The 25,000-nt window shown below is 42.3% G+C and overlaps 1 protein-coding gene and 1 pseudogene across 1 annotated transcript; one reads left to right on the forward strand and one right to left on the reverse strand.

Moving 5' to 3' along the window:
• Window positions 1-185: 185 nt before the first annotated feature.
• LOC115010578 (myosin-7-like) lies at window positions 186-19,492 on the forward strand. Its single transcript, XM_029435238.1, has 36 exons — window positions 186-302; window positions 426-564; window positions 2,453-2,571; window positions 2,734-2,883; window positions 3,463-3,633; window positions 3,751-3,930; window positions 4,920-5,052; window positions 5,161-5,237; window positions 5,550-5,637; window positions 6,392-6,509; window positions 6,661-6,784; window positions 6,986-7,122; window positions 7,411-7,581; window positions 7,732-7,816; window positions 8,002-8,244; window positions 8,376-8,552; window positions 9,666-9,811; window positions 10,063-10,153; window positions 10,243-10,400; window positions 10,569-10,800; window positions 11,235-11,361; window positions 11,582-11,700; window positions 11,871-12,067; window positions 12,861-13,044; window positions 13,171-13,336; window positions 14,226-14,350; window positions 14,444-14,559; window positions 14,725-14,911; window positions 15,151-15,360; window positions 15,714-15,839; window positions 16,247-16,337; window positions 16,418-16,497; window positions 16,953-17,057; window positions 17,164-17,259; window positions 17,754-17,897; window positions 17,985-19,492. Exons 1-36 carry the CDS (start codon window positions 201-203, stop codon window positions 17,994-17,996), a joined length of 4,926 nt encoding a protein of 1,641 aa, XP_029291098.1. The 5' UTR covers window positions 186-200; the 3' UTR covers window positions 17,997-19,492.
• A 3,857-nt stretch (window positions 19,493-23,349) lies between these two features.
• The window catches only part of LOC115010946 (extracellular sulfatase Sulf-2-like), a 7,091-nt pseudogene continuing 5,440 nt past the window's right edge, over window positions 23,350-25,000 (reverse strand).

Here is a 25,000-nt window from a genome sequence, read left to right on the forward strand (position 1 = left end):
CTTTTTTTTTTTCCCATCCACACAATATAATTTCAACAACATCATCTATTGCACAATTAGTAGTAATAATTCAATGCTAAGAGAGAAAAGTAAAACTGTTTGGGTGTCTGAGTGACATATGTGATAACCTGTCTACTCTCAGGGTTAATAAGAACTATCATTTCATGCTGTAACTAATGCGGGTGTCCTGTGTTGCAGACATGCTGTTGGTGACCACCAACCCGTATGACTACCACTTCTGCTCTCAGGGTGTCACCACAGTGGAAGGCATGGACGATGGAGAGGAGCTGAGGCTCACTGATGTAAGACACACTCCTCACCCCCAAAACACACACTGTTCTCTAATGAAGTACACACTATAATCTGTGTGTGTGTGTGTGTGTGTGTGTGTGTGTGTGTGTGTGTGTGTGTGTGTGTGTGTGTAGCACGCCATGGACACGTTGGGCTTCACTCCAGAGGAGAAGTACGGCTGCTATAAGATCGTTGGAGCCATCATGCACTTTGGTAACATGAAGTTCAAGAAGAGGCAGAGAGAGGAGCAGGCCGAGGCCGACGGCACAGAGAGTAAGTTTATAAAACTCTAAACACGCTACCATTTAACAAAGATATAACAATGATTGTGTGACAAAGAAGCATATATAAAGCTTTGTACAGTAGATGGACAAGGCAGCCTTATTTACAGTATTTTAAGCAGAGGTCATTTAAATTGCTTTATACAGTAGACAAAGAAAAGTTAAAAAACAACAAGCAATACAAACTAGCGATAAGAGCCTTTAAGATAGGGTTGAATAAGACTTAAAACATCATCCATCCATCCATCATTTACCGCTTATCCGGGATCGGGTCGCGGGGGCAGCAGCTCCAGTAAGGAACCCCAATCTTCCCTTCTCCGGGCCACATCCTCCAGCTCCGACTGGGGGATGCCGAGGCGTTCCCAGTGAGGAGATATAATCTCTCCACCGAGTCCTGGGTCTTGCTCGGGGTCTCCTCCCAGCTGTACCTGGAACACCTCGCTAGGGAGGCTTCCAGGTGGCATCCTTACTAGATGAACCACCTCAACTGGCTCCTTTCAACGTAAAGGAGCAGCGGCTCTACTCCGAGTCTCTCACGGATGGCTGAAGCTTCTCACCCTATCTCTAAGGGAGACGCCAGCCACCCGTCTGAGAAAACCCATTTCGGCCGCTTGTACCCGTGATCTCGTTCTTTCAGTCATGACCCAGCCTTCATGACCATAGGTGAGGGTAGGAATGAAGATCGAGCGGTAGATTGAGAGCTTTGCCTTCTGGTTCAGCTCTCTTTTCGTCACAACGGTGCGGTAAAGTGACTGTAGTACCGCCCCCGCTGCTCCGATTCTCCGGCCAATCTCTCGCTCCATCAGTCCCCTCACTCGCGAACAAGACCCCGAGGTACTTGAACTCTTGGGGTAATGGCTCATTCCCTACCTGGAGTAAGCAAACCACCGGTTTCCTGCTGAGAGCCATGGCCTCAGATTTTGAGGTGCTGATCCTCATCCCAACCGCTTCACACTCGGCTGCGAACCGATCCAGTGACTAACATCAGATGTAATGAAACAGAATAGACCAGAAATACAGTTAGAGTGCAGTAATGTTAAGTTGTAAATTGTAAACAAAGGAAATAAAAGTGCACAGAGGGCACATTTAGGATTATCATCAGATTATGTCTGGACCTCTTATTCAGTTTCTCAAACATATTTTAATAAGGTTCCCCCTTGAAGTATTCTTTCAGCGCCTGACGAGTGCAAAACTTTGTTGGTAGGAAATAAAATGCATCTAACAAGAGGAACCAGATATCTGATTAACTAAACAACATTGTAACTGAAAAACACTTCAATGCTTCATTTCAAATGTTTGGAATCCAGCACTTCATTCAAGGCAAACCAATTTCTTTTGTCATCATACGGTGACACAAAGACGGCATCACGGTTGCATTTACTTGTGTCTTTTTGATAAATTTTCACATTTAGTGAGAAACATTGTTTTCACTTCTGTCTCCGCGTTTTTGCTTTTACGTTTCAAATATAAATACATTTGCTTGATTTTCATCTGTAATATCAAAGCAGTTAACGATTGTATAAAATGAACATTTGTTAAAAATCTCTCATACCCCCTGCAGTAACACCAAAATACCCCTAGGTGTAATAAGTACCACATATGAGAAACTCTGCTCCAATTCTCGCTTTTAGTTGGGAGTTCCAGTAGCTTTATTGTGGTTTACATTACGGAGAAGACAAACTAGCCAAGGTTGTATATGCTTAAATAAAATATAATGTGGTTCAAGTAAACTAATATCCAACAAGGTGTATCTTCTATGTTTCACGTCAAGTGGTTCTCTGCCCCCTCATCATCATTACAACTGTGGAACATACATCTAGTCTGGTATTAATGGTCATTAATGGCAGATGAGATGAGATGTATGTGTTGTGTGTGTCGAGGTGTGGATAAAGCAGCCTATCTGATGGGCATCAGCTCTGCGGACCTGATGAAAGGCCTGCTGAACCCGCGCGTTAAAGTTGGAAACGAGTTCATCGTTAAAGGACAGACGGTAGAACAGGTATCAATCAATCACCGTCTATTGTGTCTCTTCTACACTATATTACTACAACAGCAGGAGGTACATTAAACATGTATTTTTGCTATCAATCTGTGTGTGTTTGTGTGTGTGTGTGTGTGTGTGTGTGTGTGTGTGTGTGTGTGTGTGTGTGTGTGTGTGTAGGTCAACTTTGCAGTGGCAGCCCTGGCCAAAGCCACTTACGACCGTATGTTTAAGTGGTTGGTGAGTCGCATCAACTCGTCCTTATACACCGCTCTGCCTCGTCAGTACTTCATCGGAGTCCTCGACATCGCCGGCTTTGAGATCTTTGAGGTAAAGAGGAGAGAGCGACAGAGACATCTAGTCTTTGTGCTAAGCTACGCTAAACAAATCCTGGACTTGTCTGTACTAGATGCACAGATATTAAATTGATCTCCAGAAATGTTGACCTTTTGCTTCAAAGTAAAATCAAGTTACTCATGGTGGGATTTATAAAGACTGTTGATATGTTTTAGACTCACTGCCTTTCAATACCACTGTTCTTGGGCTAAGATAAGAAACAATCAATTATTAAATACAGTATTCCTCCCCGCAGTGTTCTTGTGGTGTAAAAGCTGGTTGGGTTGGAGGTAGATGGCAGCGGCGTTTTAAAACCCAGAACATAAATGAAGCAGCCGTAGAGTAGCGTGAAGCTTTAATGTCCACGAGTGACAATTTGGCGGAAACAGCTCATTCATTGAGAGCACCTTCAGAAACGGCTTAGAAGAAACAGCTGGAAGAATGAAACATAATTAAATATCTAAATTACAGACTTGCCTGGATATATGACTCGACTATTTCTAAAGTTCTTTGCTCCTGTTCGTCCTGTCTGTGATACACGGCTACAAAACTGTTGTTTCTTTCTTTCTGCAGTTCAATAACTTTGAGCAGCTTTGTATCAACTTCACGAACGAGAAGCTGCAGCAGTATTTCAACCACCACATGTTCATCCTGGAGCAAGAGGAGTACAAGACTGAGGGGATAGAGTGGACCTTCATAGACTTCGGTTTGGACTTACAGGCCTGCATTGACCTCATAGAGAGGGTGTGTGTGTGTGTTTGTATTCCGCATGTTCTTTGTAAAGTATCTTCGACATCATAGAGGTATGTTTTATTGGAAGTATCAAAGGTACAATCAAAGATTAATGAGCATATTTTTCAGCCCATGGGTATTCTGTCCATCATGGAGGAGGAGTGTATGTTCCCCAAGGCCACGGACAACAGCTTCAAAACCAAACTCTATGACAACCACCACGGGAAGTCCCCCAACTTCCTGCGGCCGCGGCCGGACAAGAAGCGCAAATATGAGACACACTTTGAGCTGGTTCACTATGCTGGAGTGGTGAGTATCCTGTTAGAGGTACTTTGCTCAATCAGGCGGCACTTGGAACTGGCAAATGTTTTTTTATATAGATTATTGATAGCTGGTTCCCAATCAGAAAATTGTCAGCCAAGTTAAATTGAGAATGCTGTAACTGATTTTGGAGGCCGTAATATAAATATTACAACATGGTATTGGAACGGAAAATGAAAAAAACTAATAACACAATATCTTATTGATAATTAATGAAATTGCAGTTTTTACACAACAAAACCACAACACAGAGTTGGACTTTTTTGCAATTTACTACATGTAGAGATGAAAAGGAAAATAAATATGCTGGAGCACCTACCTCCAAAATAGCAATGCTACAGAGGGTTTTATGGTTATTTATTATTATTATTATTATTATTATTATTATTATTATTATTTCTGCTTTAGTAACACCCCAGGAGCAGGGTCTTTACATCTGACTGTGCAAATGATAAATTGTGGAGAAAGTTTTCTAAGTCTTTCTGAGACATAAGTTTTTATATCTTGTTATACTTTTAAGGAGTTCATAACTACATACACTAAGGCATGATTTGTGGTTCTGAGATCAGGGATATAAGGTGACCACTGACCTTTAATTCTTCTTCTTTGGCAACAAAAACATTTATTTTAGTTTTTTCTAGGAAACTTGGCAAATATTATCATTGCTTATATGGGACCATAGTCAGTCATTATGTAAATCTTTGAGTCGTCTGCAAAAAAACATAGTAAGATATAATGTTGTTTTAAATAGTTTTAGCTGGTGGGAGCATATACAGTAGATCCTGAAAAGAAGAGGCCCAAGAATGGAGCCTTGGGGAACTCCATTTTAGTTTGCCGAGATGCGTACTGAAAGGAGACAACAGGATAAGATGATTCAATTTAAATAGAAGCCTGTGTGTAGAGTTATTCAAGGTTGATGTCATATAAAAAAAATCCAAATGTAATCACAGTTGTTCTGTATATGTATTTCATACTAGGTGCCGTACAATATCACAGGATGGCTAGATAAGAACAGAGATCCTCTGAATGAGACGGTGGTGACTCTGTTCCAGAAATCCTCCCACAAACTAATGGCTGGACTGTTTGGGGACTACATCAGCTCTGAGATGGGTAACTAAACTTCAAGGTTTAAAACATTAAAGAAACAGACCCCAAAGACTGCAAACTGGAGCAGAACCAAGTGAGTGTGGTGAGACTGTGTGTGTTCTGTTGTTTCAGCCGGAGATCCAAAGGCTGAAGGCAAACACAGGAAGAGGAGAGCTGCTTCCTTCCAGACTGTTTCACAGCTACACAAGGTGAGTTGGACTGTTGCTCATACCTGTAATTCTGACAGGTGCTGCGGGACGATTTGTACAGATAATAGGTAAAAAAAATAATTAAAAAAGACAAATGGATTTTAAAATAGATAGTCTCAATCATTTAAAAACTCCCCACCTGAAACGGAATATACTTAACGCTAACAATAAGTAGGGGTTTTGCCGCTTGCCGGCATATTTGTCATTCAGAGAAAGGTGCAATTATGAAATCCATCTCTACTGCATGTGATAGTCTGAGACTTTTGACACGCAATAAAGATGGTTTCCAACTCTTTGTGTGTTTGAATGCAGGAGAATCTTAAGAAGCTGATGGCAAACCTCCGCAGCACTCAGCCGCACTTTGTGCGCTGCATCATCCCCAACAACTCAAAGAGTCCAGGTATCCAAATAACAACAGGGGTCTGCAGCCTCGCTGGCAGCCCCACGCAGCTGTAACCAAATAGCTGAATGCTAACAATGCTTAGGTTAGCGTAGTTCCAATAGCTGCTACAGTTGTCATGGTCTTTCAATTAGGGCTGCAACTAAGACTTAGTTTCATTATTGATGCATCTGTCCATTATCTTTTCCATTATTAAATGCCTTTATGAAATATAAAACATTTGAAATAGTTGCCTGATCTTCAAAAACCTAAAGAGTCATTTTAAAAACATGTATAACAAAGAAGAAATTCCAAGTTTCACGTTGGAGGAACTGAACTATATGTTTGGCACAATGACATGTGCGTTCATAGAGCCAAGGCACAAATTGAACATCATTCTGATCAATCAATTGGATTTGTTAATATTAAAGGATTACTTCACCAATTTCCAAGCAGCCTCATTTCTAATGGACTATTGCAGCTCGGTGAGTGTGACGCCCTGGGCAGCAGTAAAACGGAAGGAAGCCAAACATCGTTCGCACATACCACCCACAGTGCAACGATACAAAGCCGGTTGAAAGACAGTTTCAATCAAACCTTTAACTGACTAACTTACACCAAATCAAGGAAAATATAGTTTATAGTCACAAATGCAAAGTAAACTAATGTTACATCAATGTGTCCCATGAAGTGGAAGGACAGCAGATTCTAAAATATAAAAATGTATTTGAAGCTGTCGATAAAAATGTTTCAAGTATCCTTATCTGTTCTCAAGGTTTGATGGATCCCTTCCTGGTTCTCCACCAGTTAAGGTGTAACGGAGTCCTGGAGGGGATCAGGATATGCAGGAAGGGCTTTCCAAACCGTATCCTGTATGCTGAGTTCAAACAACGGTCAGTCCGAAACCGCACACAGAGACACAACCTTATGCTTAGGCTGTTTAATTTAAACAGTGTTGGCTTTAAAGCATCAAGAACGTACTCCTGCCAAAAACTTTTTAAATAACTTTCTCTTAAATAATCCATGTGTACTTTTCTTTCTCAGTTATCGCATCCTAAATCCTATTGCGATTCCTGAGGACTCGTTTGTGGACAGCAGGAAAGCTGTGGAGAAACTGCTTGGCTCTCTGGACATAGACCACACCCAGTACAAGTTCGGACACACTAAGGTACAGCACACATACTGTGAATAATACTAAAGCACAAATAATAAGAAAAAGATGGGAAAGGGAAAGTGTCGTGTGTTGTACAGAATGTAAAGTCCTTTGAAGCAGAGGCAAGACTATTACCATTACTGTTTAATACCACTTTCTGTTTGGAACGCTAAGACAAAAATCAGATAGTATATTTCTCTGATCTTCTCCTTTCAGGTTTTTTTTAAGGCCGGTCTGTTGGGTATTTTGGAGGACATGAGGGACACCCGTCTGTCTGAGATCCTCACCATCGTTCAGGCAATGGCCAGAGGAAAGCTGATGAGGATGGCACGACAAAAGATGATGCTGCAAAGGTCAATTTGACAACAATCAGATGAATAAATAAGAAAATAACAGCAAAAAAACGAATCAGTAGATAAGATAAGACGTACTTTATTGTCCCAGGAGGAACATTACCATTCTTAGGTCAAAGTGCTGCATTCAACTTAGACTAATTCGTAGCCAAAGACAATACAAACATACATGAAGAAGCTATATGAGCATTATAAAAGTGGTAGGTGATAGTTTGACCTCCTCACTTGTGTTGAATGGCTGCTCATCTGACTGTCTGCTTTAAGGAAATTTAAATTCTGACTTCTCAGGGATGCTGTAATGGTGATCCAGTTCAATCTCAGAGCGTTCTTCTCTGTGAGAACTTGGCCGTGGATGATGTTGTACTATAAGCTTCGCCCGATGCTCAGGAGCGCCCAGGTGGAGAAAGAACTGGCTGCTCTCAGAGAAGAGTTCAAGAAGTTAAAAGAGGCCTTTGACAGGTCTGTTTACATTATTATTTACACATTTAAATCAGGGTTTTAAAAAGTTCAATGAACATGCAGGCTGATATATGAATTTATATTATAATGTACGTCTGCTGCTCTGTGCTTTTATCTATCTCTCACTTTGGTTTGTTTAATTTCCAACAGATCAGAGATAAAGCGTCGGGAGGCGGAGGAGCGGCAGGTGGTTTTGGTTCAGGAGAAAAACGACCTGGGTCTGCAGCTCCAAGCCGTAAGTCACACTGAAACTTAAAGGAACAATCCCAGATTTTGGAAAGTCCTCTTGAACTTATTATTAACATCTGCTATTAACACATACATGTATGAATCTTCTTTAATCAGATAATCTTTTGTAAACTCTGTATTTTCTTAATATATTTTACATTCTTTATGTTTTTTTCCATTTTAATCATCCAGGAACAGGACAACCTGACGGACGCAGAGGACCGCTGCAACCAGCTGATTCAGTCCAAAATCTCTCTGGAGTCTAAGCTGAAGGAGATGCAGGAACGTCTAGAAGATGAGGAGGAGATGACAGCTACACTGACGTCCAACAAACGTCAGCTGGAGGAGGAGGTGATATCCCTAAAGAAAGATGTGGACGACTTGGAGATGACTCTGGCTAAAGTGGAAAAAGAGAGACATGGGCTGGAGAACAAGGTGTGTTAACAGACAACCATGTATCACTTGGTTCCTTCACTTTACAATTTCTCTTTTCTTTTCTTTCTTTTTTAGCTTGAGAGCTTTAGTCTTGTGGAACTGAACTGAGTTTTTATTTTCTTTCCATCCAGGTGAAGAACCTGTCCCATGAGATGTGTGTTCTGGATGAATCCATAGCGTCTCTGACGAGAGAGAAAGTCGCCCTTCAGGAAGCTCACCAACAGGCTCTGAATGACCTTCAGGCACAAGAGGACAAGGTCAACATGCTGGCCAAGGCGAAAGTTCGGCTGGAGCAGCAAGTTGACAATGTAAGAAAAGATCTCACTGAAGTGTCAAAATGTATAAATATTACGATAATCAAACTGTCTGTCCAGACTGGAAGAACTGTAATTGTGTGATCTGTATATCTGTCTTGTTTGTCTGCTGACAGCCTTTCTTTGACCTTGAAGTTTTACTCTTTGTTTGTGTTAGTAAGGTCTCTAGAGCCAGACATTACTTGACAAATAGTAGGCAGACAGTTTCCTTTAATGGCAACTTGTCGAAGATCGGGCGTGTTATATGTGGAGAACCTCAAGGTAGCTGTTTGGGGCCACTATTATTTTCTGTTTTTGCTAATGACCTCTTTAATGATCACTAGCACCATCTAAAAAGGACGCCTATAATCTTCTCAAAGACATATGTAAAAGACTCATGGAGACTCTTAACTGGCAAGAAATTACTGAAGAACCACCAGAGCCACTCAAACAACCTCCTATGTGACCACAATAACCATCTACAGGACGTCTAAGACCTCCTCAATAACTATATGATTCACCAAACAAAGCGCTAAAACCTCTTCTGTGACAACAGAACCACCTAAAAAGCTCTAAATCCTGCTTAATGGCCAGTAGAACTCCTAGGACTAGGACCACTACAACTATCCAAATGACCTTGGGTAGAACCTCTTTAATGACCAATTGAATCTCCTAAAGGACCACTTCAACATCCTAAAGCACCAATAGAACCACCAACAGAAACCCCTGGAACCCCCTCAGTGACCACAAGGACCACTAGAACCTCTTGAATGACCACTACAACCAACTAAAAGACCGCTAGAGTTTCCTAGGACCACAATATAAACCTAAAGAACCCTTAGAACCCATTTGGTAGCTTAAAGATCACCTAATGTACCTTTACAACCTCTTTATGACCACGGGAAACTCTGAAGGACCACAAAAACCCCTTAAAAGAACCCTCAAACCTTCCCATCAGAACTTACTTTAAAAGATTTAAATATTTTCTCAACAATTTACAGATAGGTGGCAAATTAAAGTAAAACCCAACATAGTGTCTTCTATGGTTTTGTCACACCGCATGGTCAAGGTACTCTGTTCTATGAGTTTGTCTCTGATGGCTAACAGCCTCCCCTCTCTTCCCTACAGCTAGAAAGTTCCTGGGAGCTGGAGAAGAAGGTGCGTTTGGATCTGGAACGAACCAAACGGAAGCTGGAGGGAGATCTGAAGCTGTCTATAGACTCAGTGAAGGACTTGGAGAACCAGAAGGAAGAGCTGGATGAGAGGCTTAAAAAGTAAGAAAACACATCTGGAACTGGTAGTTTTTAATTTTAATTTAGCCAATGTTTACTTTCCTGCCTGCCAGACGAGACAATTTATCCACAAGAACTAAGCTTAACAAGAAATTAGGAAGTTAAGTGTGAACATGAAACTGATTTCACTAATCACTGAATCATAACAAATATTTACTACATTGATATAATACTGATTTCTTACTTTTCCACTCCTTTCTCTGTCTGTCTCCCTCCTCCATACCTCCCTGAAGAAAAGACTTTGAGTCGGGTCAGCTTCAATCTAAACTGGAGGACGAACAGAGTTTGGTTAATCATCTTCAGAAGAAGATCAAAGAGCTGCAGGTCGGTCAGACTAACTATTCCAGAATAGAATAGTTGTTCAACTTCCTGATCTTCCCCTTCATCACTGTGCGTTGTGATCGCTCCCTCAGACTCGTATCGAGGAGCTGGAGGAGGCACTGGATGCGGAGCGGGCGTGGCGCTCCAAAGCTGAACGTCAGAGGAACGACATCTCCAAAGAGCTTGAGGAGCTGGGAGAGAGACTGGAGGAGGCAGGAGGAGCCTCTGCTGCTCAGATCGCTCTCAACAGGTCATCATCCACATTGAGGCTGCACTCATTTATTAATTAAAATTGGTTCACCCATTCATGTTCCCCTCAGGATGAATTACAATAGCTTTGGTTTTCTGAAGGTGTGTTTACCTAAACAGAGCGATGTAACCTGTAACTTCAGATTGTAACTAACTTCATGTCACACAGGAAGAGGGAGGCAGACTTCCTGAAGATGCGGCGGGATCTAGAAGAAGCAGGGCTTCACCACGAGGCGATGGCCGCCACTCTGAGAAGGAAGCACTCGGACACGGTGGTGGAGCTCAGCGAGCAGATCGACACTCTGCAGAGAACCAAACAGAAACTAGAGAAAGAAAAGATCGAGTTCAGGCTGGAGGCCGACGACCTGGCTGCTAGCGTGGAGCAGCTGTCCAGGAACAAGGTAGATCCATATTCAGAAATAAACTTCAGTTTAAAAAAAGTACTACACCAATTGTATCAATATCAGCCTACTTGTCATGTTGAGTAATAATCTATAAGATATAAAAAAGAGGATCCATTTTTTTGGGCGTTTTAGCCATACTAGAAAATAAGGCTTTGGTTGCACCAACCCGATTAAATCATGATTTAACTTTAATTCATGGTTTAACTTTAAATCATGTTACACCTAACTTTAAAACTAGAAATGAAGACAAATTACATGTAAACCTCTTTAAACATCACTTTAGTCTAAACCTACATTCAATTGAATTCTGTTTCACCAAATTTTAAATTAGAATTGATCCACTATTAATTATTGTGTGTGTGTGTGTGTGTGTGTGTGTGTGTGTGTGTGTGTGTGTGTGTGTGTGTGTGTGTGTGTGTGTGTGTTTGTAGGGAGCTGTGGAGAAGATGTGCAAGGTTTTTGAGGACCAGCTGAATGAAAGCAGGAGCCGAGCAGAGGAGCTGCAGAGACAGCTGACTGATGTTTCTGCTCAGAAAGTACGAGCGCTCACAGAGACTGGTACGACTAAAAAGTTCATTTTTGATTTCCAGCATGACAATTAAAGCCTTGTGAAAAGATCTAAAAATGAATTAAAAGCATAAATACATGTTATATCTGAAAGGTATGAGGGTAAAAGATTGTATCTTAAATATAATTCTCATAAACACCAGAGCTAATGAAGGCGGCTCAACATACCCACGTTTGACTTTCTTCTTCTACTTCTCTGTTGTTTTTCTAGCCGAGTACAACCGTCGTCTGGAGGAGCGGGACGTTATGATAAGTCAGCTTCAGCGCTCCAAGGCGGGGGTTTGCCAAAACTCTGAAGACATGAAGAGGCAGCTGGAGGAAGAGAGCAAAGTAACACTGAACCCTTATTATTCTGATCCATCATTTTAATACTCAACCTTTCGGTTGTCCTTGTGATCTTAAGAGTGCGTCAAGCCAACTTTCACTGATGAAGGTGTGTTCACTGGAAGAGCATCAGGTATGTGGTTAAAAGTAAATACACACTTGTGTGTGTGTTTCAGGCTCGTGTCTCGCTGGCTCATGCGGTGCAGGCGTCCCATCATGACAGCGGTTTGCTCAGAGAGCAGCTGGAGGAGGAGCAGGAGGCCAGGGCTGAGCTGCAGAGGGAGCTGTCGAAAGCCAACGGCCAGGTGGTCCAGTGGAGAGCAAAGTACGAGACTGACGCTGTGCTGAGAATAGAAGAGCTGGAAGATGCAAAGTAAGAAATTATGACTACTAACACAGTTCTTCAGTTTTTGAGAGACTGGATTCCCTGTAAATATTCTTCTGCTTAAGGACATGAATATTTAGAGGGAATGTAAATATTGAATGTAATATGATCTTTCCTCTAGCACCACCATCAGGCTGTTAAAGGAATACTTCACCCCTAAAATGGTCATTTGTATGTCAATTACTCATCCCATGTTACCTTGAAGTTGTCTTTGTCTTTCTACCATGCCTCCATGGTTGATGAATTGAAGTAAAATGGGGGCTGCAAGAGTAAAACTTTATCAAAACATAATTTTACAAACTCACATAACTTGTGCAGTAAATCTAAGTCTCAATCGTCTGGCCGTCTGCTCCCTACTTCTCAAACACATTCATTTTCGCTAAAACCTTCCAATTTAAAACACTTCCGGATTAACCGTCTCACACTTGCACCCTTGCACCAGTACTATTTATGCAGAAGTTTTTTAAATAGTAAGGTTTTTGCGAAAATGAATGTGTTTGAGAAGTAGTGAGCATACGACTGGATACATTGGATTATACTGCACGAGTTGTTGGAGAGTCTGCACACAGATGTGTTGATCTAGTTGTACACACTGTTGTTAAACGTGAGCCCCATTCTTTTGAGTTCTTCACAAATGTCTTTGTTTCTGGATTCTTTGTTCGCCGTGGAGGCTGTTATATGTTAAACTGGTAAGGCTCTAAAACTGTCTTTACCAGCTGCAGAACAGGTTCTTTTACAATTGTGCTGCACAGTCTTAACTGCACAATCTGGATGTTTGTAGGAAGAAGTTGGTTGTCAAACTGCAGACAGTTGGTGAAGCTGTGGAGATGTCTCATGCCAAATGTTCCTCACTGGAGAAAACCAAACAGAGTATGCAGACAGAGATTGAAGACCTGGTGGTTGAACTGGAACGAACCAACGCTGCTGCTCTGGCTCTGGACAAGAGGCAACGCAACTTCGACAAGGTTAGCAACACCAGCCATAACCCTCGACGTAGTCGTAAACAATGGAGGGAATGTAGTTCAATACTCCTGCAGACGTGAAAGATAAAGTAAGATCACAAGTTGTTGTTTTTTGTTTGTTGGATGCAGTTGTTGAGTGACTGGAAGCTGAAGTTTGAGGAGAGTCAGACAGATCTGGAGGCGTCGCAGAAAGAGTCGCGCAGTCTGAGCACCGAGCTCTTCAAACTGAAGAACTGCTATGAAGAAGCTCTGGACCAACTGGAGACAGTTAAAAGAGAAAACAAGAACCTGCAAGGTACTCTCTGCCTGTCTTCTTTACTTAGAGCAACCATTTTTGTGGACTTGGTCTCGCAAGGTCCGGTCTTTGTTAAAGGGACAGTGTGTAGGATTTGGCGTCATTGAGTGTTTCAGATTGCAACCAACTGCATACGCTCACCCCTCCCTTGATACGACCCGGGCACAGAGCCTCCGAGTGCAAATACGTGGTAGCGCCATGATATCTTTCAGGACCTTCAGCTCGCTCAGAGGCCATCCCCACACTACTTTAGCAGCAAAGAAATTCAGGCAGCGGGTGGCGTTACTGCAGTTTTACAAGGTTGCATCTAGGTAACTTAAAAGCCCTCTCTAGAGCCAGAGTTTGGTTTGTTTGTTCTGGGTTACTGTCGAAACATTGTTACTTCCATAATATACATTATATTAGCTGTGGGGTTACAGATACGTTAAGTAAAAACCTTTCTCAGTGGGTGTGTATGGTCAACTGTGACTAACCTAACAATAAAAAGCAGTTCACTGTCGGGTCACAGCCAAAAACAAACATCTTTAGCTGAGTTGTGAGGATGTGCTCTCGGTGCACTCTTAGAAAGACTTGCAGGACTGAAAGCAAACAATGTGACATCAAACTGTCTTAATGGAGCTCTGACACTGTTCGATGTTAATCTTCCAGGCAACAAAACCAGAACAGAGAACTTTCAACACGTCTCTTTCATTGGAACATTGAGTCGTGGTTAAATAGTTTGAGACCAAAGCAAAACTCTGGTGATTTTTGTCTCACAAAAGATTTGATTAAAGTAGGCACCTCTAACACAGACTTGATACCAATCATCTAAAGTCTGGCTATACAAGACTGTTATGGACCTTAATGAATATTTTTGATTGATCGTCTGAGCGACTGTGTTTGACTCCAGAGGAGATAATGGACATGACGGATCAGATCAGTCAGGGAGGGAAGAACATCTATGAGCTGGAGAGAATGAAGAAGATCCTCGATGTGGAGAAGAGTGACCTCAGAACAGCACTGGAGGAAGCAGAGGTAGTTGACTTGTTGCAGTAAATACCAGTCAAGTCTCTAACTGAACTAAACTGTTGATTAAACTACTGCAACTACCAACTCTCTTCCCTCCAGGGTACTCTGGAGCATGAGGAGAGTAAGACATTGAGATTTCAGATGGAGCTGCAGCAGATAAGGAGTGAGATCGAGCGCAAGATTAGAGAGAAAGATGAAGAGATCGACAACCTCAGGTACCAAACAAATTAAATACCAGACTTAGATGTTACTAACCAGTAAATAACCTGCCAAATGCATGTAGCAGATTTAAAACAGTATAAAATGTGGAGTACAGAAAGAAAATGGAAATCCATGCATTATCCATGCATTGGATTAGTAATAACAGTGCTGTCCACCAGGCGGGGTCACCAGCGCTCCCTGGAGACCATGCAGGCCAGTTATGAGGCGGAGGTTCGTAGCCGCAGTGAGGCCGTCCGTCTGAAGAAGAAGATGGAGTGTGACCTAAACGAGATGGAGGTTCAGCTGGGACACGCTAACAGACAGGCAGCCGAGAGCCAGAGGATCATCAGACACCTACAGACACAGGTAGTCTCATCTGATCCACATATATATAAGGTACAAAGACATTAACCTCTGCTTGCTCTGCGTCTGCTGGATGGGAGCAGCTGTTTGCTAACATGCTAGCAAGAACATCTAGATCCGGTGATGGTGAATGTAGGACTTTTTCTGCTGCTGAAATCTTTCTATAATTCCAAATAATTGCTCTTTTTATGCGATGTTGCAGAATGTTTAAACAGATCTCACTGTGTTGTGTCCTCTCACAGGTTAAAGAGCATCAGGTGGATCTGGAAGATAAGGTCCAGTTGGCCAATCAGCTTAGAGAACAGATCATCCTGTTGGAGCGACGTTGTTCACTGATGACGGCTGAGGAGGAGGAGCTGCGTGGGATCCTGGAACAAACCGAACGCGTCCGCAAGATGGCCGAACACGAGCTGGTGGAGGTCATAGACAGAGTTAACCTGCTCGCTACACAAGTACGTGTACCACACACACACACACACACACACAACTCTTAGGTTGAGCTTTCTCTGCAAGGCCGCAGTTTTACACATGCAGTCGCTTCATACCAAAGGTTTACGGATTGCCTCACTAACATTATCTGCTTCTCTATTAGCATCAGGTTTAAATCCGAAATATTGCCGAAAAGGCACTTTTGCTTTTTTTGCTTTGACACCATATCCTCCACCATCGTCAGTAAACTCTCCGTACTCTGGTCACGTGATGAGTACAATTGGACTGACTGACTGATCATTGACCAACTGTTTGATTGATTTACTGATTGATCGATTATTTACCATATTTATTTCCTGGCTGCTTCCTGTTTCAGAACACAGGTCTGATGAACCAGAAGAAGAAGCTGGAGGCTGATCTGGCTGTGCTGACAGAAGAGGTGGACGAGGCCATGCAGGAGAGTCGCAGTGCTGAGGAGAAAGCCAAGAAGGCCATCACTGATGTCAGTCCTGACCTCTGACCTCTGACCTCCATCCAAACTAGCACTGTGTTCCAAATCGTATACTTTGTCTTTTTACTTTTAGTATGTACTTACAAAGGATGTACTGTTGCTTGGAATATACGTATAATTGGGACAAACAAAGTCATAACTTTGCACCATTGTGGACCAGAATAGCCAGAGAAGCATGCAGACATCCTGGTATTTTTCACGTACTGCATTTAAAATACTATGTATTGCAACATACTAAATAGTATGGTAGTATGAGTATTGGAACGCACAGTAACCCTGTTTGAGATTGTGTTTTCTTGTGTTTTAATCTTGTATGTGGTCCCCTCTTCTCCTTCCTATCTGTTCTCCTTGTTGTTGTAGAGTTCTTACCTGAATCCTGTGTGTATGTGTTTCACCAGGCGGCTCTGATGGCGGAGGAGCTGAAGAAGGAGCAGGACAGCAGCAATATGATTGAGAGAATTAAGAAGAACATGGTGTCCACAGTGAAAGGTACAAAACAACACAACAACACATGATGGTTAATGGATTTGTGGTGCTGCAGGTTGATGTTAACTGTGTCTCTCTCACAGAGCTGCAGGTCAAACTGGATGAGACGGAGCAGATGGCGCTGAAGGGAGGAAAGAAACAGCTCAATAAACTGGAGACAAGAGTGAGTGATATATCCTCCAGTGTCACCAGAGCAACTTGTGTTTTGTTGATAAATGTTTTTCACAAAAAGCTCAGGATGAAACTTGAACATGCAGTTGCTCTCAGGTCACCAGGACATCAGTCCTAAGATGTGTCCAGTCTTCTCGGAGTTTCATCAGTATAATTAGGAAAGGTCAAAAGCATTCTTGTAATTAACTTCTGCCTTAAAGTCGACTGAACTCAGTACCCTGTCAGTCTCAATCACACTAATCAGAGAAGAGGAAGGGACTACTTGTTGGAATACAGCCGGTTTTATTACAACCATCCCAAAACCATTTCACCCACTTAGCTCAATAAAAAGGTAGCCAAGATGGGCGGGAAAGTGTCCAGTCGGGCAACACTGGAAACAGTTGGGGGGGGGGGGGGAGCAGGAAGTTAACCTGAGTTGCTAAGACAGGAGTGATGCTGTGTGTGCAGGTGAGGGATCTGCAGACGGAGCTGATGATGGAGCAGAAGAAGAGCGACGAGTATCAGAAAGGATTCCGCCGCTACGAGAAGAGAGTCAAAGAACTGACGTATCAGGTCTGGTTACCTCCCATCACCCCGCCGCTGCTTTTGTCCACGTCCTACATATGTTCTGCTGGTTCTATGTTCTGTGGTCTCACTTGGTCTCTTTGTGTTCCTGCAGTCAGAAGAGGACAGGAAGACTCTGCTGAGGATGCAGGAGCTCGTCGATAAGCTTCAGAGCAAAGTCAAGAGCTACAAGAGACAAGCAGAGAACGCTGTTAGTCTTTATTACTGTTATGTTATTACATTATACAGGTCACAAACACAGTTTACAGTTATAATTGATATTCTTCATCATAATAACAAAGCATCGAAGGACAATGTGAAAGGTGTGGCTCGTCTAGCTCGTATAGTGTAGCTTCACTGTTCTGATGTACTCTCACCGCCCTCATAGTGTCGCTTTCTGAGAAAAGCTACTGCACACTTCCTGCTCTGCAGCAAACAGACAGTTAGAGACTCACTGGTGGAGTAGTGGAGCGTTTAACAGCTAAAGAGACATTTAGATTTAGATATTTCCCTCTGTCACAGAGCTAAAAGAGAGGGAATATTGGACTTACATTCAGAAGTTTATCATATCAACTTAAAAGGTGATATTACAATGTTGTGTTCTCAACTTGTTTCCACTCTGCTGCCCTCAAATGGCCCAAAACAAAAAGATTATTGCAGGTTTAAAGAGGAATCACAGCTGTTGTTCCTGTGTGTGTCCACTAGGAGGAGCATGTGAGCTGCAGCACGGTACGTTTCAGGAAAGTCCAACACGAGCTGGACGACGCCGAGGAGAGAGCCGACATGGCCGAGACGAACGTCAACAAGTTGCGGATTCGGACCCGCGAACAGACGAGCAAAGTGGTCATGGTGAGTCACACTCACACGCTTATTGTTGATTTGTATTTGGATAGTAAAAGTTCATTTTTCTCATCTGCTGTTTGTGTGTTTCTGCAGATCATTGAATGAAGCTCTGCTCTTCTTCAAACACCATCAATGTTCATGGTTTTAGTGTGATGTTTGATTGCTGTGTGTTTCAGTCTGATGTGATGGGGGGGGGCTGCATTGCATCTACTTTAATGTAACCATATGTTTCTATATGTCTCCACAGTAAAGCATTGTGAACAGGTTTGAACGGGAAGTGTCGAGGGCAGCGAGTATGCACCATAGCTGGTATTCAGTGACGATGCAGGTTTGTAGTACTGAACAGCAGAGTTACGTTGAGCTGCTGAAAGTAACATTTTGTAGCTATTTTACCTTAAAATTTAGCTTCAAAATCATTTTGATGCTCCACTGAGAATTGTGCCTAAATTGATTTTGATGAAACTGGATCATATTTTATGGAGAAAATGTCCTCCGGCTGCTCTGCCTCGACTTCTGGTGATTCAAGAGTTTCCTGACAGAAAGCTTTACTTGTTGCTAAAGTAACGCTAACTGCTGCGAACATTAGCTATCGTCCGATCGTTAGCTGTTGCACTTGCTTGATGTATTTTCTGAGATAACAAAGACTCGCTAGTTTTCGATCATTCATAAGTAATGTAATCGTAACAAATGCACGTGTAATGTTACAGCTGTCCAGGATTACTACAGCATGTACGAGCTAATTGCACTCTGAAACTATAGAGGCGCTAAATTACGAATCATGTTGCTTTTATGCTAATCTTTGTCAGACAGTACTGAGTGAATTAGTAACATTATTTGAGGTTGTAATGCTTAAATCACTGGTAGTTCATGTCAAATATAAAAGAAATGGAGGGAGATAGCGAGAGAAGGCGAGAGCGTTAGTCAGAGTAAGACAGAGTGTGAGGCTGTGGCTATTTCCTGAAGCTATACCAGCGCAGACTGGGTATATACCAACCATGAAGACATGTCAGTAGAAATGATCACTTAGTTCATCTCTCTTCCCCTCACTACACAGAGCCCCCCCGATTCCGGCTTCTTTTATTATTCATTTTGAGTGAACATTTCTCTGGTTGTTGCTGAACGTGCATGTTTTTGGAGCTGAGAAAGTTGAGGACAAAATAAAATATAGATTATGGGACAATGATTTATGACTGCAGCATCTGTCAGTGACAGTGGCTATGTTTATTTAAGTTACATACAGTACATTATATTAAACCTGCATTCATGTTTTTAATCACAATATACTATGTTTTATATATTAACATTAACTCAAATGTTAAAGTGTCTCTCATAGTGATGAACACACTGAGAATCGTCTCCAACTGCAGCTTCTTTTAGCTTTTTACTGTGTGGTCGAGTCCGTAAGACTCTCACCAGCCCTCCACATACAACTACAGTCAGCTGTTACCAAACAAACTTACACCAATACATCATCCTGTTGCTCTGTGTCTGCTGGAGCAGGCAGCTGATGCTAACACATTAGCCACAACTACTTTATAAACTCCAGAGCAGGTTTTCTGCCCCCTAGTGGTCAGAAACCCTTCAGTACAGCTTAAATGTGATCATGCTCATTTAAAAAAAGCACAATTACTATTAGGCATGTATAATAAAGCAGGTGCCTGTATTCAGACTGTATGTTTGACTATTGGTGTGTGTGTTTTACTGTAGTCTGTATGTTTTTGACTGAAATCTTTAGTGTAGTAAAAATGAATAATAAATACCTGTTGGTGTTTTGACTTCTTTAAATTCCTCTTCTACACCACAAAACACCTCAGCCACAAATCATATCGTCTCCAACGAAATAAACATTGCACAATGACCCTATACGCATACTGTATACACACACACACACACACACACACACACACAGTGTGGGTCATTATAATGGAGGTTCATCCCCAGGGGAGCAGGAATGAGATGAAGAATTACACAGATGTATTATAAGATACGGCGCCGCTGAGCCTCGGTTCTAATTTTCCCCAGTGACCACCATTATAAAAGACATGTCTGTAGGACACCTCCAACTGCAAACAAGGTCAATTATGCCAAATAAGTCATAAATGGACTGAAAGCTCATTAGTATAATTTTCAATAAATCATTTAAGTAATTTCTTAAACCAGAATTAACTGGTTCCAGCATCTCAAATGTGAATATTTTCAGATTGTCTTAGTCTTTTATAATAGGACACTCAATATATCTGACATTAAAACATTTAAACATCAAACAATCAAGCGACAAAAGAAACACAAACACACTTTGAGCAGAAGAAAAGTACATTTTGGCATTCAACACTTTATTCACAAACTAAAACCAGAACTGTATCCAGGTCAGTGGTGACTGTACAGGTGTGTTAGATCAGTATTAACCAGCTGCACATCATGTGTCGTCGCTTCCTGTCTCACCTGAACCCTATACTGGTCCATTCATCCCTCCATCCTCCAATCAAAGTGCTCAGTTTGTCCTTCTGTGTGTGTGTGTGTGTGTGTCAGTCCGTCCAGTTCAGAACCAGAACTCTGATCTGAAGTGTCAGCTGGTCCAGAACGGTCCAATTCTAGTGCGCGTCTTTAGAAAACACACCTAAACATTTACAAATACATTCAAACACAACCAGGAGGTTTTTTCCTAGATAGTTGTTAGACAGCAAGTAGCACCGCAGAGCAAATACATTTGAGGTTAAAAACAAAACTCTACAGACAGCAGACTGGTCGGCTGCACACAGGAAGGAAGAAATCACCCCAAACACCTTTACACTGTTAGAATTAAACTATTATAATGAAGGTTTCTCAGTGTGCTTTACTGATCTTTAGATCAACATGCGGTCCACATGGGGATTTGATTGCAGAAATACTATCGAGTACATAATAAATGTCTTTCTTTCTAGGGGGGAAACTCAGTGAGCAAACAGGAAGAAATGCGTCATAGAAAAGGAAACAGACCAACAGCCCAGATACTGAACACAACATAAGTGCACACACTAGTTTGTGTTCATATAAATACTTGTGCGCCGACATTTAATAAAGCGCAGCAGGTGTCAGGGAGAAACTGTTCCCTAAAATGACTAAATTGGTGTAATTTTTAATCCTCATCTTAATGACCCTGTTCCTTCAAACCTCAATGTTATTAAACCTGCAGAATCATCCCCTCAAACTGGCATGTGCATCAAATACTAAATCATTTCCCTCATCAGATTTATTTATTTATTTTCCGGCAGGTAAACTTGATGACGCCGATGTATTCAGGTCAATAACACCGCAGCTCAATAATGAACCTGTGACCTGACGTAATTACGCTGTTTCATGGACTTCCACATTATTGTGCAGCAAGCCTGATGTCTCAATGCTTGGAAAGCTATCATAACGCTAACATAACTTGAAATGTAGTAATTTAAGGGCATGAAATATTAATTTGAGTACAAATATTGCAATGTTTAAATGATGATCACATGACTTTAATTTGAGGGCAGAAAATATACAAAACTGAGGTTCTGATTTATCAAAGACACCTGCCAGGCTGCATAAGGTCCCACAGGAACATGGCACAGCAGCTGTTACCTCATTGGTCCATACATTGGCCAATCGGTGAAGCTGTTTCAGCTCACATGGTAATCCCAAAATCTTGGAAACTAAATGATCATCCCCAGTGCACCTGTGATCTACCTGCAGACAAAAAACACCAGTCGTGATTTTCTGTCACCCAGTGATATAGAGAGACCATAAAGAAGCTGGACAAACCTTCCCTGTGTGCTGCTGCAAGGCATTCTGGGAATTGTAGGAAATCACAAACAGAGGCAGCAGTAGGCAAGACAGAGTGGCACAAAAGAAATACAAAAAATACAACACTTCAGCACTAATTGCACAGGGATGTTTGGATTCAACAAAGTATCTGAGAGGCGATTTGAACACTGACACACATCTTATGTCTTAATATTCAAGTTTCAAGAGGATCAAATCACATCTGAAATCACCAGACGCGTGCAAAGTTTGAAATCTTATTTTCGCTTCTTGTGTAAATCCAGTCGGGTTTTTCTACAGTTATATTTTACATTTTATAAGTTACAGGTCCTAATTCAAAACTCTGGACATTTCCGAGCAGGGAGAAAATCTGACGGCAGAGAAACTACAAAAGAAAAAGAAAACGCAGCTGGAATCAAGTGAACAGAAAAGGAATGGACGTATGTGCAGGAAGAAGGTGATTGGACGGCGATGTTTGAAGGTTAACACGGGTAAAAAAATAAATAAAAATGTGGTGACACCAAACCAGAGCTGTGGTGGCAGCTTTAACTTGAAAACATTCTTCCTCCACAAAACATCTGCAACACGCTGCTGATGCTCTGATGTCACCGTGTAGTCCTCTTCCTATTGGCTCACTGGACATCAAGAGATCTCAAGTTCCCACCGTCTTTCATCCAATCCTTCTTTTCTTCTTTTGGATTCTTTAATCCATAATGTTCTCGTCGTTACTTTTCCTCAGGGCTGCCGTGTTGCATCATGGGTACTGTAGTCAGTCACCAGGTTAGTACAACTGTAGCTCTGTCGTCAGTAATGCCACTGGTCACCACGGTAACCAACAGTCAAGTTAGTGGAAGAAATAAAGAAATAAACTGTGACATCACAGCGACGTCACAGCGATATTCCTGTGACATCACTGTGACGTCACTGTGACATCACTGTGACGTCACTGTGACGTCACAGTGATGTCACAGTGACATCACAGCGACGTCACAAGCGATGTCACAGTGACGTCACAGTGATGTCACAGTGACCCTGAAGCAGACAAACATGGAAGTTTGTCTGCTTCAGTTTGAGTTTAGTAACAATAACAAAAGGGAGATGAGTTCTTTAATTACAGACGGTGAGAAAGACTAAATATGAACGTGTAAATCAAATATGGCCGCTGGGAGGTGACCTGAAGAGGAGGACACAGAGAGAGGAAGTTTGGAGTTTTATGAACTGTACAGATGTTACTGTTCAGCGTAGCAGTGATGACTTTTACTCGTTAGTCAGCTTTTCTGACAGAATTATGAAAAAAGCCTGTGAGAAAAATAAATTGAGTTTGTTAGTTAATGTTTGACAGCTCTGGAAACAGAACAGTTGACCTCATTTATAGATATCTGCTTTAGCTTAAGTGCACAACACATGGCGTGTCATTGTTTCTAGTAAACAAGCTAACAGCAGGTATTTTGGATACAATACCCGACCAAATTGTGAAGATATTGAAACCCTTGTCGGAGCTGCAGCAGGGATGCATGTGAACGTCTTATTACGATCTTTCTGTCCTTGAGTCAAGTGCAATCATTTCAAAATGTTTCCAATATGAAGCACGTCAGTATCAATAAGAATAAAACAGCTCACTGCGCTGGTTTTGCAGAAGAGTCTCCTGGAAACTAATATTGTAACTGAACTGAAGATTATTTCTAGTTTAAAAAGATAAAACTTCTATGAATCAAATAACAGAATCGACTCGATAAGAATATCAGATAAATATCTGACTTGAGTTGGGAGCAGGAAGCTGATATTTTACTGTCGTCTGCAGAGTTTATCTACCGAGGTTGCAACATCTAAAGTTATACTGTGTCCTCCTCTTCATCACCATTGTCCTCCTCCTCCTCCTCTTCGTCTCTGTCCTCCTCCAACCGGAGCAGCCCTCCTCAGAGGAGGAGGAGGAGGAGGTGATGGATGGAGTTTTGTCCCAGCGTCTCCCTGAGCAGCAGGGCGGGGGGGGGGGGGGGGGGGGGGGGGCAAGTGATGTCACAGAGATGGCAGAAGTCTGATTGGCTGGCCGGTGAGACGGGGGCGTGGTTGTTGACCGGTGCCGCCGTCTCGACGACCACGCCCTGCTCCTTCAGGCTGCTGCGGGTGGATTCAGGAGCCTGCTCAGCAGACTCAGCCCTTCCAGCCGTCCCAGATCGGACCTCTGGATCGACACACGGAAACCAGGGTGAGGTTTGGACGACAGTAAAGAGTGTGTGTCTATGTGTGTGTGAGTTACAGTCAGCAGACAGACAGAACACTGAGGAACGAGCATGCAGCAGAAACGGTTAACATCCTCACAGCCGCAGGTTCAGCTGTGTGAGGAGCCGCTTCTACTATAAATCAGGGTTTTTGTTGGTACATTTCTTTTTGAAATGCCGACAGCAGGAAGCGAACATGCTTAGCATGTTTAGTAGGTTTGATGTTCACATCTTAGCATGCGAACATCTGCTTATAAGTAAACAGTGCAGCTGTGGTTGATGTAATGTCACAGACAGTTAGTGGGATTAATGATCTGCACATGTGTCGGGCTGGGAACTATGAATGTCTGTACCAGTTATTATTATCCATAAACAACTCCTAATGTGCATCGAGCTTCATCTGTGAGTGAACCGCTACAAATATCCATGAAGTAACTTATGATAGGCCGACTGCACTTCCATTCATCTTATGGCGTAAAGAATAATAATACAAGAACAGGAAGAGTTCCTGCTCTACGTACATCTGTCATTTCTTTCATCAATTTGACCCTAAATATCAAATCCAAAATCATTTTCATCCATGACTCAGGTTTTTGCTTCTTTTCAGTCATGGAAATTATTTTTACTCTGTAATTAAATAAATATGTGGCTCCTCTGTACAGAAACAAAACACATGAGGCAGACAGACAGGCGACGACAGAAGCAGACAGACAGGCAGACAGACAGGCAGACAGACAGGCAGACAGACAGACAGGCAGACAGACAGGCAGACAGCAGACAGACAGGCAGACAGATAGACAGACAGGCAGACAGACATGCAGACAGACAGACATGCAGACAGACAGACAGGCAGGCAGGCAGACAGACAGACAGACAGACAGACATGCAGGCAGACAGACAGGCAGGCAGGACAGACAGGCAGACAGACAGGCAGGCAGGCAGACAGACAGACATGCAAACAGACAGACAGACAGGCAGACAGACATGCAGACAGACAGGCAGGGCAAACAGACAGACAGGCAGACATACATGCAGACAGACAGGCAAACAGACAGACAGGCAAACAGACAGACAGACAGACAGGCAGGCAGACAGACAGACATGCAGACAGACAGGCAA

This window comes from Cottoperca gobio, chromosome 7 (assembly GCF_900634415.1).
Source record: "Cottoperca gobio chromosome 7, fCotGob3.1, whole genome shotgun sequence".
NCBI classification, from domain to species: domain Eukaryota; kingdom Metazoa; phylum Chordata; class Actinopteri; order Perciformes; family Bovichtidae; genus Cottoperca; species Cottoperca gobio.

What these genes read in the sequence shown, in the direction of transcription:
- LOC115010578 (XM_029435238.1), top strand. Translation starts at nt 201, where the DNA reads ATGCTGTTGGTGACCACCAACCCGTATGACTACCACTTCTGCTCTCAG. An exon ending in AGAAGATCAAAGAGCTGCAG is followed by an intron (nt 10,154 to 10,242) that starts GTCGGTCAGACT and finishes TCGCTCCCTCAG; the next exon opens with ACTCGTATCGAGGAGCTGGA. An exon ending in AGCAGCTGTCCAGGAACAAG is followed by an intron (nt 10,801 to 11,234) that starts GTAGATCCATAT and finishes GTGTGTTTGTAG; the next exon opens with GGAGCTGTGGAGAAGATGTG.